At 56.5% G+C, this 17,029-nt stretch overlaps 1 protein-coding gene across 4 annotated transcripts; it reads right to left on the reverse strand.

Annotated features, from left to right (window-relative positions):
• Positions 1-176: 176 nt before the first annotated feature.
• AP5Z1 (adaptor related protein complex 5 subunit zeta 1) lies at positions 177-16,974 on the reverse strand. 4 transcript variants are annotated; one of them, XM_079121071.1, is made up of 17 exons: positions 16,857-16,974; positions 13,622-13,759; positions 13,225-13,411; positions 12,210-12,354; positions 11,868-11,977; positions 11,189-11,357; positions 10,558-10,698; positions 10,172-10,209; positions 9,936-10,098; positions 9,398-9,579; positions 8,829-8,971; positions 8,488-8,628; positions 7,945-8,056; positions 7,262-7,359; positions 6,601-6,733; positions 6,307-6,521; positions 177-506 (listed from the first exon to the last, which is right to left on the reverse strand). In XM_079121071.1, the coding sequence occupies exons 1-17, from the start codon at positions 16,895-16,897 to the stop codon at positions 239-241; spliced, it is 2,424 nt and encodes an 807-aa protein (XP_078977197.1). In that variant the 5' UTR covers positions 16,898-16,974; the 3' UTR covers positions 177-238. The 4 variants fall into 4 exon arrangements, with proteins under 4 accessions (XP_078977197.1, XP_078977198.1, XP_078977196.1 ...); XM_079121072.1 differs by lacking the exon at positions 177-506 and adding an exon at positions 5,518-6,102 and having other exon boundaries at positions 9,936-10,053; XM_079121070.1 differs by lacking the exon at positions 177-506 and adding an exon at positions 5,518-6,102.
• Positions 16,975-17,029: the final 55 nt, after the last annotated feature.

Consider the following 17,029-nt stretch of genomic DNA (forward strand, 5'->3'; position numbering starts at 1 on the left):
GCTGGGAAGAAGTGACCAGGTTGATGTTTTCAGTCACCTTGCATGATATGTCCCAAGAAAGGGGGACTGACACATCCTTAAGGTGCTGAGCCACCCGGGCCCACCCTCCTCTTCCCAGAGACCCCCTTCCCCTCCTTGATTGCTCACTCAACACCAAAGCCAGTGGCTTGGCCGCACTACCAGGCTGATGGCCCCAGACTCTTAATCTGCAGCTGATGTCCACTTGGTCACCGTCCCCTCACTCTGTCAGGAAGCTGGACTCCTCCACCAGCTGGCTGACCATGCACAGGGCCAGGGGCAGGGACGTGTTGGTGTCCCTGTGATAGCGGGGGTGGCACACCTCTGCACTAGGTGTGAGCACGAACTGGGCCACGCTGGGCATCTTCAGCAGGTTCAGCAGCTTGGTGGCCCTGGTGCAGACAGCCTCCGCGTCCTCCTCACCGTGTGTGCAGCTGGAAGCCGGGCCCTGGGCCAGGGTCCTCATCTTTGACAGGAACAGAGAGACCCTGGGGATGTGCAGGTCCCAGCCCATCTGCTGCAGTGCACCCCTCAGGTGGAAAGGCCTTCCTGGAGGACCTGACCCTCTGAAGCAGTGTCCTGGGTGGGTCCCAGCACTGGGCTCAGGCAGCTCTCTGCCGCCCCCTGCTGAGCACCACGAGGAGGTGCCACACGCCTGCCCCAGGCCCTTTGCCACTGTCCCTTGCTTGCCAACATCAGCACCCCATCCAGCTCCAGTGGCCCCTGGCCAGGTGTCCCAAGTGCCGGGTGAAGTGCATTTTAGAAACAGCCGAACCCAGAAGAAAGGCGATCCTTAGAGCCCAGCACTGAGGTGAGGGCACAGGTCCCCTAGGGTGACGAGAGCCGTGTCCGCTTTCCATCACTGTGACCAAAAAGACCTGACGAGAGCAGCATAGAGGAGGAAAGTGATTTTGACTCACTTTCAGAGGGTTAGTCCATGGTGGACCGACTCCATAGCTCTGGGCCTAAGATGATGCAGAAGGACATGACCCAGAGCAACTCGGGACACGGTAATCAGGCGGGGGGGGGGGGGAGATTTTCTCTCACCAGGGACAGAATTGAACCCCAAAGGCACACCCTCAGTGACCTACCTCCTCCAGCCACACCCTACTACAGTCACCATCCAGTTAACCTGTGTCAGTGGATTAATTCACTGATTAGGTCTCACGAATCACGTCACCTATGAAAATGCTTGCATCATTTCACACATGAGGTTTGGGGGACACTTCATATCTAAATGATAGCAATAGGTCAACACAGAGTGCGCGGTGATCAGTGCTGAAGAGGAAGACGACGCAGGTTAGACGGGACAGGGGCGTGTGGAGGAGAGGGAGGATGGAGTGAGGGGTGCCGGTTAATCTGCATGTGTCCATGAACTTCATTGGTAAGGTGTCCTTTGTGCAAAGAGCAAGAAATGAGGAACAAGCCCTCTGGGCGTCTGGGGGGCAGAGCACTCCCAGGAGGGGCAACAGGCACTGGGACTTAGACTGGGAGCATTTGTGACCTGAGAACAGGAAGGGCAGGCCAGTGAGGCTGAAGCTGTCATCAAGGGAGTCGTGGACCACCAGCCGACAGTGCGTGGGAGCCCAGGTGGGCTTTGCAGGCTGCTTTAGGGACTTTGGATTTCAGTCGGGGTGAGATGAGAATTTATTATGAGACTTGGGAGCAAATAAGCTATGAGACTTAAATTTTTTAAATATGTTTTTGGTTGATGAACCTTTCTTTCTTTCTTTTATTTATATGCAGTGCTGAGAATCGAACCCAGTGCCTCACATGTGCTAGGCAAGCGCTCTACCACTGAGCACAACCCCAGCCCCGAGACTTAAATTTTAATAGAATTCTTTTTAGCTGTATTGTCTTCTGTATTGAGCACAGAAGCAGGAAAATCAGATAGGAGCTTATCACAGTGATCCAGGAGAGATGTTGGTAGCTTGCAGCAGAGTGTAATCAAGTCTACTCGGAGTGAATTCAGCTTCATGCTGGGATGCAGATCAATTGGACCAATTTTTTTTTTTTTTTTTTCAGTGCTGGGGGTCAAACCCAGGGCCCACACATGCCAGGCAAGCACTCTACCACTGAGCCATGCCCCCAAGCCCTCACTCTTAGCAACACGAGTGGAAAATAATTCCTAAAAGATTGATTGCAGTGTGATGATATTTTGTAATGCTAAAAATAAAGGAAAACAATATATTTTAAGGGATACCTATTTATGTAGGGGCGGGGAACCCTACATTTCAAGGAAGCCAATGAAGCTAGTAGCTCAGGATTGGGATGGCAAAGCAGAATGGATGGCCTGGAGAACTGGGGTAGACGTGGGACGTTACCTGTGTTCCAGTTGGTGTTAGGTGGTAAGTTAATCTGTGCTTATTAAATTATGTTGTAATTAATAAAAACAAAAGAGCTGTGCATAGATCAGAGAGGACAGCATTAAACACCAGGGATAAAGCTCAGTCACACAACAACTAGAACTTTCTTTTAGCAATTAAAACTATAGTTATCAAACATTTTCAAGTTTCATTGGCATGTAATTCAAATACCGTAGAATTTACCGGTTTAAACGGAACAGCTCAGTGATTTCTAGCATATATTCAGAGTTGAGCAAACTTCTCTACAATTTAGTCATTGACATTTAAAACATCAATGAAGCATTAAACAGGAGATTTAGTCACAGAAGAGAGGATTAGTGAACTGAAAATAAAAGGTCTGAATAACATAGCTGGGGTCAAGTATATAGAGAGAAAAAGATGGAGAAGTTAAGAGAAAAGAAGGTTAAGAGAAGTTCAGAGAAAAAAAAGAAAGGACATTTCATACAGCGTTTCAAAAATCCCATTCATTAAGATCAAGACCAACCTCTTCTTTAGATTGGGAAGCTTAACAGCCCACATTTTCCAAAATGCCAACTTGAATTTGAGAACTCTGATTTTATCACTGGCAGTAAAGACCCTCAGTTGTTCTCCTTCAAGTGACCCAGTCACCTTAATTCATTTCTTAGCAAGTATCTGCCAAATGCCCCCATCTGCATAGCTTGTCCTTCTTTCAAATAACAGTGATGTTTGCTTTAAAAAAATGTGGTTCAGCTCACAAAGAGACCCTGCACTAGCCTGGCACACCCAGGTGCTCAAGGGCAGACTCTCTAAGAGGCCAAGGGTGCACCACTCGCAGTCGCGGGGGATATTAGAGGGTTTGCACTCCAGAGAAGGACGTAATAAAGTTAGTATTTGCCACTGCTTGGTCAAGGACATCTTAAGTGAAATCACACTTCTCGAAAGACATGAGCATGTCGAGGGATGAAGAAGAATACGTCGACGTTCAGTGCAGATCGGCCAACCCACCGTCACCCGCTAGGGCAAATCTCAACATGGTGGTTCCAGGATAAGTGGCAAGATTTTTGAACTAAGCACTTGGAACGTTTCTGGCCTTATGTGTTTGTGGTCATGCATTCGCACAAAGGCTCTCTGACACTGGTGCCGAAAGCAGATCTGAAAACAGGCCAGCCCCGGGATCCGTCCCTGGAGCAGCAGGGGAGTCCAGAGCCACCTGCGCTCTCGCCAGGTGAGGGCAGGAGAAGGGGCAAGAGCCACATGGGGCGTCTTTAGAGACAGGAAAGTGGCTGGATTGCCCCTACCATCTGAGCCAGAGGACCAGCCTGGCTGGCGCTGACCGGGAGGAGCGCAGCGTGGACTTGGGTCATTCCTGCGCACATCCCAAACGCATGACCAAAGCTGTGTGTGATGCAAGGTGACATCACCTACCTTCTACATGTGAACACGACAGATGCAACACCCCAAACGGACACGCCCTGCAAGCACCAAGTTCCTTAGTCCCCTGCTTTCGGGGAGGCTGTCCTCACTGCTAACTTTCACTGGCAGGCACTGCGAAGGTCACTGCAGACACCTGTCCTGGAATCCCGCTTCTTGACCTCCACCCTGACCCCAGGCCGAGTTGCAGGTGAGGCCGGATTAGGGCGTCAGGGGCCCAGGTGGGGACTATAGTGCACTTCTTGACACAGGAACCTGGAGGTTAGGACGAAGGGGGTGGGCGGGCCACCAGGCAGGTGGGCGCAGGATTCCTGAGTCTGGGACACCAGGCAGGGCAGAACCTCAGAGCCAAGAGGTTGACATTACCCGTGGCCTGAACCGGTCGTTTCTTGGGGAGTCTTAGGGGCAGGGCCACGGATGCCTGGGCTGGAGAGGCAGCGCCACCTCGCGGCTGGTCCTTTCCAGCGCCAGGCAGAGCCTGGGCACCACCACCTGGGCTCAGAAGGCACAACCCAGCACAGCTTGCGGACTTGGATTCTGGGGCTCACACTCAGTCTAGGGCCAGCGTTCTCTGGGAGCCCCCGAAGGTGGCAGCACTCTAGCTAGCTGTCCCCTGCCAAGGTACAGACCCCACATTTGCTGTGCCTTCAAGTTACTCGGGCATAAACAGGGAAGCTGATACCTGGGGACACACTTCTTCCTGTGGGCGGATTATTTTTGTGGGCGGATTATTTCTGCAACAGCAGAGGAGCCAGAGCTGTCGGGGCTGCTGTGCAGCGGGCTGGGCGGGCGTGTGTGGCCAAACCCTGCCCTGGGACTCCCTGGTTACAGCCCTCTTGTGGGGGTGCAGGCGGAGGATGGCGAAGACCCTGCAGCATGCTCACACCGTTTATTTTTTAAGTAGGCAAAGAACTTTATTAACCTTTGTTTCAAACTTAATTCCCAGGCTTCTTCAGCTTAATTAGCTGCAGAGTATCGCGTATAAGCAAAAACTGTGAAGAGCCGTGTCCAAGGGGCTTGAGCTTAAAAATATTAGAGATCTAGATTTTATCAGATCCATAAACAAAACCATTTTGAAAAGCAGTCATTACAAAAAACAGCAGCTCCCAGGACTTCTTCAAATTCATCTTCAGAAGTTGACCAGTGCAGTTTGCCTCATTCTTAGAAACCTCAGGATTTTCCACAAGATCTGGAACTTCATCATCCCCTCCAGCAGCAAGTGGTGCTTTCCCATGCAGATTGCTGGGGCAGAGCTTCCACCAGTCTCCGGAAACCAGTCGGACCATCTGCACCAAGCTGGTTTAAGATGGGGCAGCACTTTGTCAGCTGTGGCCTCAGCATGGTCTGTAAGCGGGAGTGCTTGTGGCCAGAGACCCTGAACCCTAGGGTTGTCAGGGTGGGTCACTGTCCCTTGGTTTGTGAGCACATTCGCCTTTCCAATACCAGACACTGTGCACCCCTGCCTCCTCTAAGAACTGAGCTTTCTGTCACCTGCTGGAACCGCTGTGAACCTCCTCCTCCTCCTGTGAGCAGCTCCCTTCCCACCAAGGTGCTCTGGTGCCTGCAGCTGCTGAGCTTCTCCTGGTTTGTGATGGTCTTTCAACTTGTTGGGAGGGGAAATGGGGCCGCATGGGGGACTGGGGTGGGTGCTCAGGGGGTCTCTGGCAGACCAGCCAAGATCAGGCACACACACGTGGGGATACAAGATGGCAGCTAGAGGGAGGCTGGAAGAGACCTCACACAAGCTTTTAAAGGTTTATTTTTACTGCAGCTCTCACAGCCCCCAAACTATCCAGAGACGAGAACAATGGGACACAGATTCAGCAGCTTCCCATCAGACCAGAGAAAAGGCGAAGGCCAAGGCTTGGCAGCACCACAGGGGCCAGGGGCCAGGGTGAGAGCCGCATCCCTGAGGTGCTGAGCCGCCCAGGCCCACCCTCCTTTGCTCCTCCATGACTCCTCTCAGACCACCAAAGCCAGTGGCTTGGCCCTGATACCAGATTGGTGACCTCAGGCTCTTAATCTGCAGCTGATGTCCACTTGGTCACCATCCCCTCATGCTGGCAGGAAGCTGGACTCCTTCTCTACCAGCCGGCTGACTGTGCGCAGGGCCAGGGGCAGGGACGTGTTGGTGTCCCTGTGATAGCGGGGGTGGCACACCTCTGCACTAGGTGTGAGCACGAACTGGGCCACGCTGGGCATCTTCAGCAGGTTCAGCAGCTCAGTGGCCCGGGTGCGGACAGCCTCCGCATCCTCCTCACTGTGTGTGCAGCTGGAAGCCGGGCCCTGGGCCAGGGTCCTCATCTTTGACAGGAACAGAGACACCCTGGGGACAAGCAGGTCCCAGGCGGTCAGCTGCAGTGCACCCCTCAGGTCTTCATGGAGGGTTCCAGACCCCTGAAGCACCTGGTAGCCTGGCGGTGCCCACCCCCAGCCAGGACCCTGTGCTACACAAGACAGGAAAGACCTCAGGGCATCTCTCTTCCCATGGACAGCAGGGTTTCCATCCTGCCACTCCCTAATCCAGCACCTGGGTATTAGGTCCTGGCTCCGGGAGGCCAGCTTGGTCAGTGTGGTCATGAGCACGGTGACAACCTGTGGTGGACACCTGGGTTGGTCAGCTGAGGGGCGGGACTGGGTGACCTCGAACAGCAAGGCCTCCAGGGCTTCGAAGAACCTGTTGATCTGCTCCACGGTGCACCGCCTGTCGTAGGTCACCGACAGGTACTCGCCAATGGCCCACACCTAAGCCAGGACAGAGGCTCAGCCCCTGCTGTGGACTCTCCTGTCAGCAGAGGGGCCAGGGAGGCCAGGCCCAGCTTACCACGCTGGTGAACACGCCTGCTCTGCTCTGGGTGTTGCTCACACTTCCGAGGAACTCCAGGAGCTCTTTCGCCAGCTCCACCACCAGGGAGGGATTCAGCTGACACAGGGACAGGAACTGGGCGCTGAGCACCCTGCCCAGAGAGCAGGACGTCCAGGCTCCATGCAGCTCTGTACAGACCCCACAACTGCCAGGCCTGCACACCCAGTCTAAGAGCCAGGAGGTGACCCGGGAGCCAAGGGCAGCTGGGTGCAGGTGCATCCTTACCCAAAAGTCAGAAGACAAGGACCATTTCCCTCCCTACAGAGCCTTTGACCTAACTGGAGAGGTGACAAGACCTGTACTGTCCTCAGTCCTGGGCTTGAGAGAGGACTGAGGATGAGCCTGTGTTGGGTCTTTAGAAAAAATAACCCAGGGGGCAGGAAAGTCTGGAAGGGGGACTTAAGCCAGCCCTGAAAGCAGGGCTTAGCAGAGGGAAGGACAAGAGAACATTCTGGACTGTGCATTAGATTGGGGCCACCAAGGTTTGGGGTGCACATGGGGCTGCCGTGGGCACGGCAGCATCCAAGACTGCCGAGGGCAGCCTGAAGGAGGAGACGAGGCTGGGGCAGAGGCTCTGAGACCGACATGCTTGGCATGGGCATGGGTGAACCCCGCCCACCTGTGCACATGGGCCTCGTACTGCGGAACCGGGTAAAGGGAGTCGCTTCTCTCCAGGAGCAGCAGTGCCAGCTGGTTGGTCAGGGCCTCGTCAGCAAACTGGGGGTCAAGAGCAAAATATGGCTGCGCTGGACACCATTTTCTGGACGTCACGAGGGGGAGAAACGCCTCGTCCTCCCTCCTGAGCGGCCTCCCCGGCATTCAGGGCCATGCAGGCTGCAGGTGGGAGGGAGCTGGGGGAGGACAGACTGGGAGGGAAAAGGAAACCCCCTGGCTCCTGGCGACCCCATGAGACCCCACGTCCGACCTACAGCTTCCCCTGCAGAAGCCAGTCTGCAAGGCAGGGTCGTCTCGCTCAGCTGTCTCCGGGGCCCCTGCCTGTGCTGAGCTTCCCGCAGCCAGTGGAAACCACCAGCATGTGGGAAGCCAGGAGCCCCAGGACGTGGCTGGCTCTCGCTGGTGCCACCAGCCCCTGGGAGCCACTTGCCCCTGCCCTGGGGACAGCAGGCAGGACCTGGCTAGGCCTGAGGTATATGCAGCCCTCTCCCCACTTCTGATTCCCAGAGCAGCCAGAGTGCAGCAGAATTAGCCACCTGCAGAGGTCAAGGGCGACACCAGTCTCAGGCTGGCCCAGTGTCCCCGGCTGCGAGGCCCAGGGGAGGGGAACCTGGGCAGCAGGCTCACCTGGATCACAGCAGAGAAGAACGCCTGGAGCAGGGTGGGCACCGCCTCAGCACACTGGGCCACCCGGGCACAGCTGGCCAGTGGCTGCAGCAGCCGGTGGAGTGGTGTCAGCCTGGGGACACAGTGGGGCCACTCAGTGTCTGCCCGCAGGTACCAGGAAAGGAGGGGACGGCGTGGGCTGGTCAAAGGTGGCCATGCTCCCTCTGTTCCTGTCAAGCCCTGTCCCCAGCTCTGCTCACTTGCTCTTCAGGAGTGCACGCACCCTGGGGTTCAGGGAGGCCCTGAGAGGTCAGCACACCCAGGACAACGGAGCCTGGGGACTGGTGTGGCTGAGCGGCAGGGCTGCCGCCCTCCTGGCCCTCCCGCCTCCCAGGCTGCGCCAGGTCAGCTTCTCCCTCTGAAGAGGCCTGTCCGTGGCATCAGCCCTGGGTTCTGAGAACCGAAGGAGCAGGTCGAAGCCTGTGTCCCGGGGACGCTCGGGGCTGAGAGCTAGTCCTCCACAGGTCTGGGGGGACACACCCAGGCTGCAGCCCCGGGCCCCACCTCTCTGTGGAGCCGCTGGCTTTGGTGCGCAGCAGGTGCTGAAACAGACCCTGGCACTGTGGGTCGCGGAGAGCCTCCAGGCGGCCGGGAGTCCTGGAAGAGGCGTCCCATGGGGGCCTTTCAGGTGGGGTTGATGATGATCTGTGAGGAGAGGAGGCCCAGCTAATGTGGCTCCCGGCACTAGATTTGGTCTGTGGCCCGAGTGCCCCCTGATCAGGGAGATGACAGTAACATCAAAGTCCCTTGGGGTAACAGGGAGGAAGGGCCCAGAGGGCTGGGAGTGGTCAGGGAGGCCAGGGCTTGTGGCTGGCTGGAAGGGCTGGGGATGGAGCAGGGTCCACCTGAGCTGCAGGTGCAGAGCAGCGGTCAGGCAGGGCAGGTCCAGCAGCAAGTGCAGCATCTCCACGGCAGTGCCGGCGTCCACCAGAGCCGGGAGGAGCCCCACGAACTCAGAGGTGAGGGGAGGGCTGTTCCAGGCCAGGAACTGCAGGGACAAGCAGCACAGCAGCTGAGGAGGGCTCGGAGGGCGCGGCCTTGCTCTCCTGAGCTGCACGTCTCCTGTCGAGCGCCCGAAAACACTTCCAACTGTTTTTCCTGTTTCTGCTGCCAGTTTTTGGGCAACAATTAAGCCAACTGTTGAAGCACTTATCATGCTCTTTAAGAACAGTCTCCAAATGGATGTGAAAAGCCACATGGTGAAGCTCAGCACAGACCAAGGCACCAGATCTCACGCATGCCTGTAGGGACGAGCTCAGAGGCACTGCCCGCAGCTGAGAGTGGCGGTAATGTTACACCCTGCGCCTCCACATCTCGCCCTGCACCCCACATCTCGGGCCCAGGGCTGCATGCAGGGGACAGGTCCTGGAACCTGGCAGCCTGGCCCGCATCCCCCAAGGACTACTGTACATGCCTTGAACAGGTTAGGGAAGCTTGACTTGAGGACGCCGAGGAGGTGATGGTCGAACAGGGGAAGGTTGTCTCTGCAGAACCGGATGACCTCAAAGGCCAGCACGGGGTTGTGGAAGTGCTCAGAAGGGAGTCTGGAGAGCAAGTGCTGGTAGATGGCCTCAGAGCCCACAGCTGCCGCCTCCCCTGGAAGGCACCAGACCCCGTCGGAGCGAGAAGGCCTGCCGCAGGGGCCTCTGCTGCCACTCAGGGCCCCTGACATCTGGGCTGAATCCTGAGGCTGGACACAGGCCTCTAGGACACAGAATGACTCGAGACACCACAGGCAGGAAAGCCCAGGAACCCCAGACAGTGTCCCAAGAAGGTGCTGGTCCCCAGCTTCTGGGTCACAGGCCACGACACGGGGAACAGTTCTGACCTGACACAAAGCTGAGGTTTTGTTTCACTAACTACCTAGGACCAAGAGTGCCGGGAGAAAGTGACGCTCTCTGACTGGAGGAGGGTGCTTTTGCCGTGGATTCACCTCCCCTTCCTGGGCTTACCATGATTGAGGAAGAACTGGGCGAGGGGCAGCAGTGCCCGCTCGCTGCCCGGGTCTGTGCCCAGCCGTGCGTGCAGAGCCTTCAGGCAGGAGAGGGTGCGGTACAGGAAGGAGGGGTCCTGGCGGCACAGCACGTCCAGGATCAGCACGGCTTCCACAAGGCACTGCAGGGATGCCCAGGCCAGTATTAGAGGGCTCAGCACTGCCACCACCCCGCCGCCCCTGCTGGCCACTTACAGCTTTCTGCAGGTCTGAGTCTCCCTTTCTCAGGGCTCCTGGTAGGGAGGAAGTCAACTCATCTCTGCCCCAGCCTCCAACAACCCACGAGAAGGTGACCTGTGTTCTGCAAGCTCAGGGTGAGGATGGTGAGAGGCTGACTGGGAGAGGACATGAGGGGACCAGTGCCCAGAGTGTGCAGGGTGGGGTGGGACAGCCTGGTGGGGCCGTGTCCTGCAGGTGTGGTCCCCTCAAAAACAAGGTGGTCCTGTGGCAGAGCAGGTACCTGGGGACTCGGCCTCCTCTGAGCAGCTCCATGAAGGTCTGCTGCCCGTGGCCACACCTGGCAGGAGGGGAACTGGGCTTGAGGGCAGCCCTGGGCACAGTCCAGTGCCCTGAGGACTTACGTCGATTACTCTGCTCAATGAGGCGCTGGCAGTACTCGAAGGCCACCTCCCTCAGTCGCTCCCGTGGGGGCAGCAGGCGGCTGGCCGTGGAGGCAGCAGACAGCACAGACAGGGTGGAGCCCTCCAGTTCCGACCTGTCATCTGTGGGAGAAGAGGCAGCTCAGTAGGACAGGGAGGCTCCATGGTCACACACTCAGCCACCCCTGCAGGGATGGGCGGGAAGGGGACACGCTGGCCAGCCAGGGTGGCTATGAAGCCCAGAGCCCATCCGTGCACCTGGCAGCTTTCCCTTTACGCCTGATTGAGGGAGGCCTCCTCCCAAGTGCACTGTCAGGATGTGTTTAGTCTTCTGTGGATCAAGGGGTCACTGAAGAGGAGGGATTCAGTGAGGTCGCCTTAGAAGCCGTACAGAGGTCGGCCTCAGATGATCCCTCAGGCGTCCCTGTGCACGTCAGAGGGTCACTGGCATGCCAGAGGGCCCTGGTGCTGAGGCCCCAGGCCACGTTCTCAGTGCTGCCTTTGCTGCTGGCCTCCTGGATTGCCACACACCTGCGCCCGGCCCACGGTGACCCTCGGTGTGTAGGGTACACCTGCCCCCACCTCCCACCCTCGTCCAGGCCACCATGTGCACCTGTGTCCAGGGTGCCGGGGGCCTCGGGGCCCTCGTGCAGCAGCCATGCCCGCAGCATGGAGAAGGCCTGCACGTTCAGCCACTGGTCCTCTGTGAAGTACTGGCCAGTGGAGAGCACCGTGAAGAAGTCCGAGGCCACTGCTCCGTCTACCTCAGTGACTGGGCCTGGCTGCGGGAGGAAGCACAGGGGTCATGGGGCTCGTGGGGTGGCTGGGAGCAGAGGTGCAGGCTGGGAAGACCGGCAGGTTCACAAGCTACCCGGGAGGGCGGAGAGGACACTGCAGGCCAATGCGAGCTCAGGGCTGGCCCAGGGATGTGAGCCGAGGTCTGCACCCCACAACCGTCCCCCCACACTACATCGGAGGTTGTCGGCTCTTCTGGGTCCAGGCAACGGCCACCCCATGACATGCAGATGCATCATATGACCCCAGGACAGACAGGTGTTCTGCATTCGCTGGGCTTCAGTCTCACCTATCCCCAGAGCTACCCAGGCTAAGGGACTGTGGCCTGCCTGACCCAGAGGCCCGAGTGGAGGCAGCAATGAGGGATTCTCCTGGAACCAGTGGAAGGACAGGGGTTGTTGGGAACCTCAGGGTCAGGCTGGCTGTGGGGTGCAGAACTCCCCAGAGTGGCCAGACTGTGATTTCAGCTCTGAGTTCTCAGAACAGCTTGGGCTCACCTGCCGGGCCCTGGGTGTGGAGAAGAAGCCCCCCGAGTGCGGGAGCCCTTGCTGGACGCTGGCATGGCGGAGCCAGTCCACAAGCCGCTTGCTGAGGAGGTTGATCTGATCTGTGGGGAGGGGTTCCATTGAGGAAAGCAGTTACACACTGTTGTCCCTCAAGTCCCCCACGATGCTGGTAGAGCTGGCTCAGGAAACACGGCCCTACAGGACATGATCCAGAGAGCCTGTGGGGTTCACCAGGGAGCCCACCCCGCCTCTTCCCCCACCCCAGTCCATGGGAATGCTAGAGGAAAGGAGGGAAGGCCCCGCACAGAAGCCTCAGGAAGGGGCCCTGTGTACCTTCCTGGAGGGTCCCTGGGGCAAGGCCCACCACCTTGGACAGGACGGGGAGGAGGTGCCTAAGACTGGGCCCCTCAGGCTGCCGGCTCTCAAGGACTGTAAAGATGCGCTGGCCCACACTTTTGACTTCCTGTTTTCTGTCACCCTTCAAATCAAATAAGGCAGTTGCTGAGGTGCTGCCTCGCCCCACATGCTAGAATGAGACCCCTACTTTGGTGGTCTGCAGGAAGCTCTCTGAGGAACCTCAGTCCTTGAGAACCCCTCCCTGATGTGACTCTTAAAAAAAGACATCGTGTGGTTTGGGGCAGGGCCTGAGGCTGCTATGTGAACAGAGGCTCAAACCCGGTCTCCTCAGAGCCAGGTGGAAAGGAGCAGGCACCAGCTGGAGAGTCAGTGCCAAGGAATCCAGGCTTGGGGCTGCTGGTCACTACCATGAGTGGCTTGCAAGGCTGCCTATGGGCATGTGCACCCCAGGTGCTTCCTGGCTACCAAATGGCAAGGCCATCTGGGTTACCAAGAAGGCAGGTGCAGTGAGGCAGGTGCTTGGGATGGCCTGCTGGGAAGCTGTGCTTCTGGAAGCACAGGTCTGGCCTGCTGTCAGGCACTTTGACTCTCACTTATAAGACAGCAAGGCCTTTGATCTGGAAACACCTGGAAAGCAGAATGCTGCTGCTCCCCTGGTGTCACCAATGCTACCCTTATATATGTATAGTAATGTCGCCTAAGCAGCCCAGACCCCACGGCCTGACCTAGCTTTAAAGGAATAGTGGGACAGCTCCTTCCCAACAAAGAGAGGAAACAGGCAGGAACCTGCCCTTTCTGGGTGTATCTGAGCGCCACGGGGGTTCTGTACACCAGTGATAAAGGCTGTCGAAGGCAATAATGTGAACTGGAACCGAGCAGGCCCAGCCAGCACACTGGGCACAAGCAGGGACGCAGACCAGCCTGCTGTGCTGCCCCGCAGGGCCCAGACCACCAGGGCAGTACAATCCCCGAGGGGCGATGACCTTGTTACCTGAGCTAGGAGCACAGACGCCACCAGGCTCAGTTGCCGGGTGTTCTGGGCTCGATCACAGGACAGGTTGAGGCTGTCTGAGGGTGACATCTCTCTCAGAATGGCAGCACAGAGAACCTGGAGCTGCTCCGGGCACGCAGGCAAGCAGAGGGTGGCCTGCAGCAGGTCCACGCATGTCTTGTCCAACCTGCAGGAAGACACCTGGTGGGCGACACATCATACCCACAGCAAGGGCACCTGGCAGCCCAGGGAAGCTGGCCTGGGTCCATCTGGCGGGTGGACAGGACATTTCTCTGGGAGGCCCTTTGGTTGGTTTACCTGGACGCAGAGGCTCAGACACTGAAGGAGCCCCAGCACCACCCTGCAGGACCACGAGGGGGCGGCCTGACACACTCACCTCCGGGGGTACTTTGTGGCCGAGACAATGAGGAAGAGCCTCTGCAGGGAGTCCACAGCGGTGGGGCCCAGGTCCTCCTCCTGCAGCAGCTTGCTGACCCGGGAGCAGAAGCGCTGCAGCTCCTCATCCTGGATCTCCCTAGGAAGGAAGGGCGTCAGCAGCTTGTGTGGGGGACAATCCCATCCGGCAGAGAAAGAGCAGGAAACTACAGGTAAAAGGTGCACCCCAAGTTCACTACCGAACCTTGAGCGGAGATACCACGCATTCCAGTTCTGTGGTTTCAGAAGCAAAACTAAAACTGATTGACTTTAGGGGTCTCATTCAAAAGCAAGGGAAATTTTAGTTCAAGGGAAGCTTTCAAAGGATGCTTCAGTGAGCCTCCTACTTCTGAAAATGAGGTTACGTAAGGCTTATATGCTAAAGGGCAAACAACTAATTATAAGAAAGCCTGATACCATTTATTATCCTAATACTTAGTTTGAAACCATCTCAGCACATGCAACAGGTAAGATTCCAAACAGTCTCAATGTGGAAACCTCTTTTTACATTTCTATCCCAGTCTAAAAGGCAAAAGGAGCCACAGAAGGCATCACTGGGGCCCAAGAAAAGCCCCTTTGCACTGACCCTCTCCTTGGGGCCCTGTGGCTTAAGATCCCATGTGGCCTCCTGATGGGGCTGATCAGTCCACGATCACACTGAACCCATCTTGGACCTGTCAGGTACTTGAGCTGTGACTCTGGGTGGCAGAGGTTAAGTGATGGGCTGGCGCTGAGGTCCTGGTGGCTCCTGCTTTTCCTTGAAACCTGTTGGATGCATCCACTACCACCCCTTGTCCCTGTCTGTCTTCCACTTTAGCCATTCAGTCATATTGAGGAAGTTAAGCTAGAACAGGTACAGGCTGGGTAAGGAAAGGGACATGAAGGGACACAAGGACAAGTCCAGGTTTGTCTAACTGGGCTCATGTTGAACCACAAACACTAAAGGAGACTGAGAAAGGAGCTACCAGCCTACCTTACAATTTTAATGGGAGACTTTTCCAGAGGGGTGGTGCTTGTAGTCTCCAAGTTTCAGGCTTCTTTGTGGTGCTAGGATGGAACTTGCACCCGCTAGGAGGCGCTCTACCACTGAGCTACACCCCAGCCCCTCAGGCTGCTGCTTTCTGGGCAGGCTGTAAGGTCAACCTACCCACTCACTTCCAAGTCCTGCACACCCTCCATCCCCGCTTCCGCTTCCTTTTGCCCTTTCATGTGGACCCTCGGCATGAAACTCCCCCACATATTCTGAGCTTCTGTTGCCACCTCCCCCTGCCTTGCTGTGCAACCCCGTGTCCCTAACCTTCATTGCACCCCACGTGGTCCATCTACTCAGCTCACAGACATATTCTGATTAACTTCTCCACCTTTGCTTCCCACCTCTCTGAAACATTGAAAGAAATGAAAGAATCTTAACTTCCAAACCCTATCCATTTTTATTTTAAAATACCAGAAGAAATTGCTGGCTTAAAGCACACTGTGGAAACTATTGTTTCCAAGGGGGAAGATTAGTCCTAACTGCTAAGGTACTTTCTCCAAGCCTGCCCTACAGGAACTGTGGAACTCAAGAATTTTCCTTAGGGAAACCAAATACATGCTGTCCTCAATGTGTCCACTCATCCAGGAGCGAGAACATGAACTTGAACAGAGAGCTGTTCTCTCTGCCTTTCATTCCACTGGTCCATGACCTGACTACAATGAGCTGAGAATGGCAGTGAGTGCGTGTTTTCCCTTGTCTCTTGTGAACACTTTGAAGTGAGGTTTGTGGCGGTGAAGCCAGATTAGATGGGCAGTTAGGATAGATGGGTGACTGGGTGGAAAAAATGGGGGCCAGTTTGGAGCTGGGAATTTGGAGATTGCCCCGTGGGAGATTGGAATGTGTCTCCAGAACCCTTTTGATTACCTATGCCACCCCTCCCAAAAGGTTGCAGTCAGGGAGTTTGTTAATTAATGTCCCCTGGGCTGCTACCTGTCTGGAACAGTTATATGGCCCTTTCCCCTTCCCATTTGTTTCCCACCTTTTGGCCATCCCATCAGCATCTCCTGGGCCTAGTCATGAGGCAGGAAGTAGAAAGATAAGGGGGAAGAGAGCAGAACAAAGGAAACTTTAGTCTGCAAAGAGGGCAGGACTCTCTCACTTTTTGGGATGCCAGAATACCTGCCATGGCCCCCTTCTCTTCTCAGGAGAAGTCTGGGTTACTACCTCTACATAAAACCTGCTCTATATGCTTGCCTCCCCCGTGCTTCTTTAATGTTCAAACTTCAACATTTGAGGAAGCAGAACTCTCACTGATAACCGGTGGTATCATTGGGATGCAGGTCTGTTTCATTAATCCCTAAATTCAAACGATCTACACATTCATCCTCCACTGAAGGCAAGGTAGGTCATACTGGACTCGTGGGGGTGACCAGGTGGCACGTCCACCACTTTTCCAAGACATTTTCAATGCTTACTTTGACCAAAAAGTTTTGCCCTGGTCAGACTTCCGACCTTAACCAGCCTTCATGACCTTGCTCTCTATAATCCCATGAACCTCAACCTTCCTAGTACTTCTCACCAACCAGTCCAGCTTTGAATCCAAATTAGCTTTTTAAAAAAAGTTTACGATGGCCTTGGGGTTCCAGCTGCACGTTCTTATTTTACTTTTTATGGTCCTGGGGACTGAACCTGGATTGTTTTTAACCACCGAGCCACATCCCCAGCCCCTTTTATTGTGAGACAATCTTGCTGAATTGCTGAAGCTGGCCTCAAACTTGCGATCCTCCCTCCTCGGCGTTCCGAGCAGCTGGGATTACAGGCGTGCGCCACCACGCCCGGTTTGCATTTCCTTTTGTTAAGAAAAGCAGCACCAAGTCGTAGACTCGTTGGTTGGTAAGGAACGGGCTAGGGCTAGTCGAGACCAGAACCAGACCGAAGCCCGAAGGTGGCGAAGGTCCTCAGCCTGGCCGCATTCCTCTGCACGACAGTCGCGGCTGGCCCACCCAGGAGCGGTCAAGAGCTCCGGGGTTCAGCTCCCCGTGCTCTGAACTCAGAAGCCGTGGTCGTGGGTGCGCGGCCTCCCGTCGCCCTCCTGTAGCTCTGCTCAGAGGCCGCCTCCCCGGTCAGTAGCCCAGGAAGTTGCCCCGGCCCGGCCTCAATCTCCGGAGCCGGTCCGCCCGCGCTCCCGCAGATCGCCGGCACCCGGGCCTGGCGCGCCCCGCACCTGGCCTGGTGGAGCAAGCTCTCCGCGGCCGCGGTGAACATCCTGTCGCTGCAAGGACGCCAAATCCCGCGCCAGCGCCGCACAATTCCAAGGACTTCCGGGGCCGCGTCACGTGCCACGTCACGTGGGAAGGCTGGCGCACCGCCAGCTTCCAGGGTCTCGTCACGTGGGAG

The sequence above is a fragment of the Sciurus vulgaris genome, assembly GCF_902686455.1.
Source record: "Sciurus vulgaris genome assembly, chromosome: 18".
Lineage (NCBI taxonomy): Eukaryota > Metazoa > Chordata > Mammalia > Rodentia > Sciuridae > Sciurus > Sciurus vulgaris.

Coding starts and splice junctions, on each gene's coding strand:
- AP5Z1 (XM_079121070.1), bottom strand. CDS start 16,897: ATGTTCACCGCGGCCGCGGAGAGCTTGCTCCACCAGGCCAG. Junction 10,699..11,188: donor CCCCGGCACCCTGGACACAG/GTGCACATGGTG, acceptor CTTCTCCCACAG/ATGACAGGTCGGAACTGGAG. Junction 10,210..10,557: donor CATTGAGCAGAGTAATCGAC/GTAAGTCCTCAG, acceptor CCTCCCTACCAG/GAGCCCTGAGAAAGGGAGAC.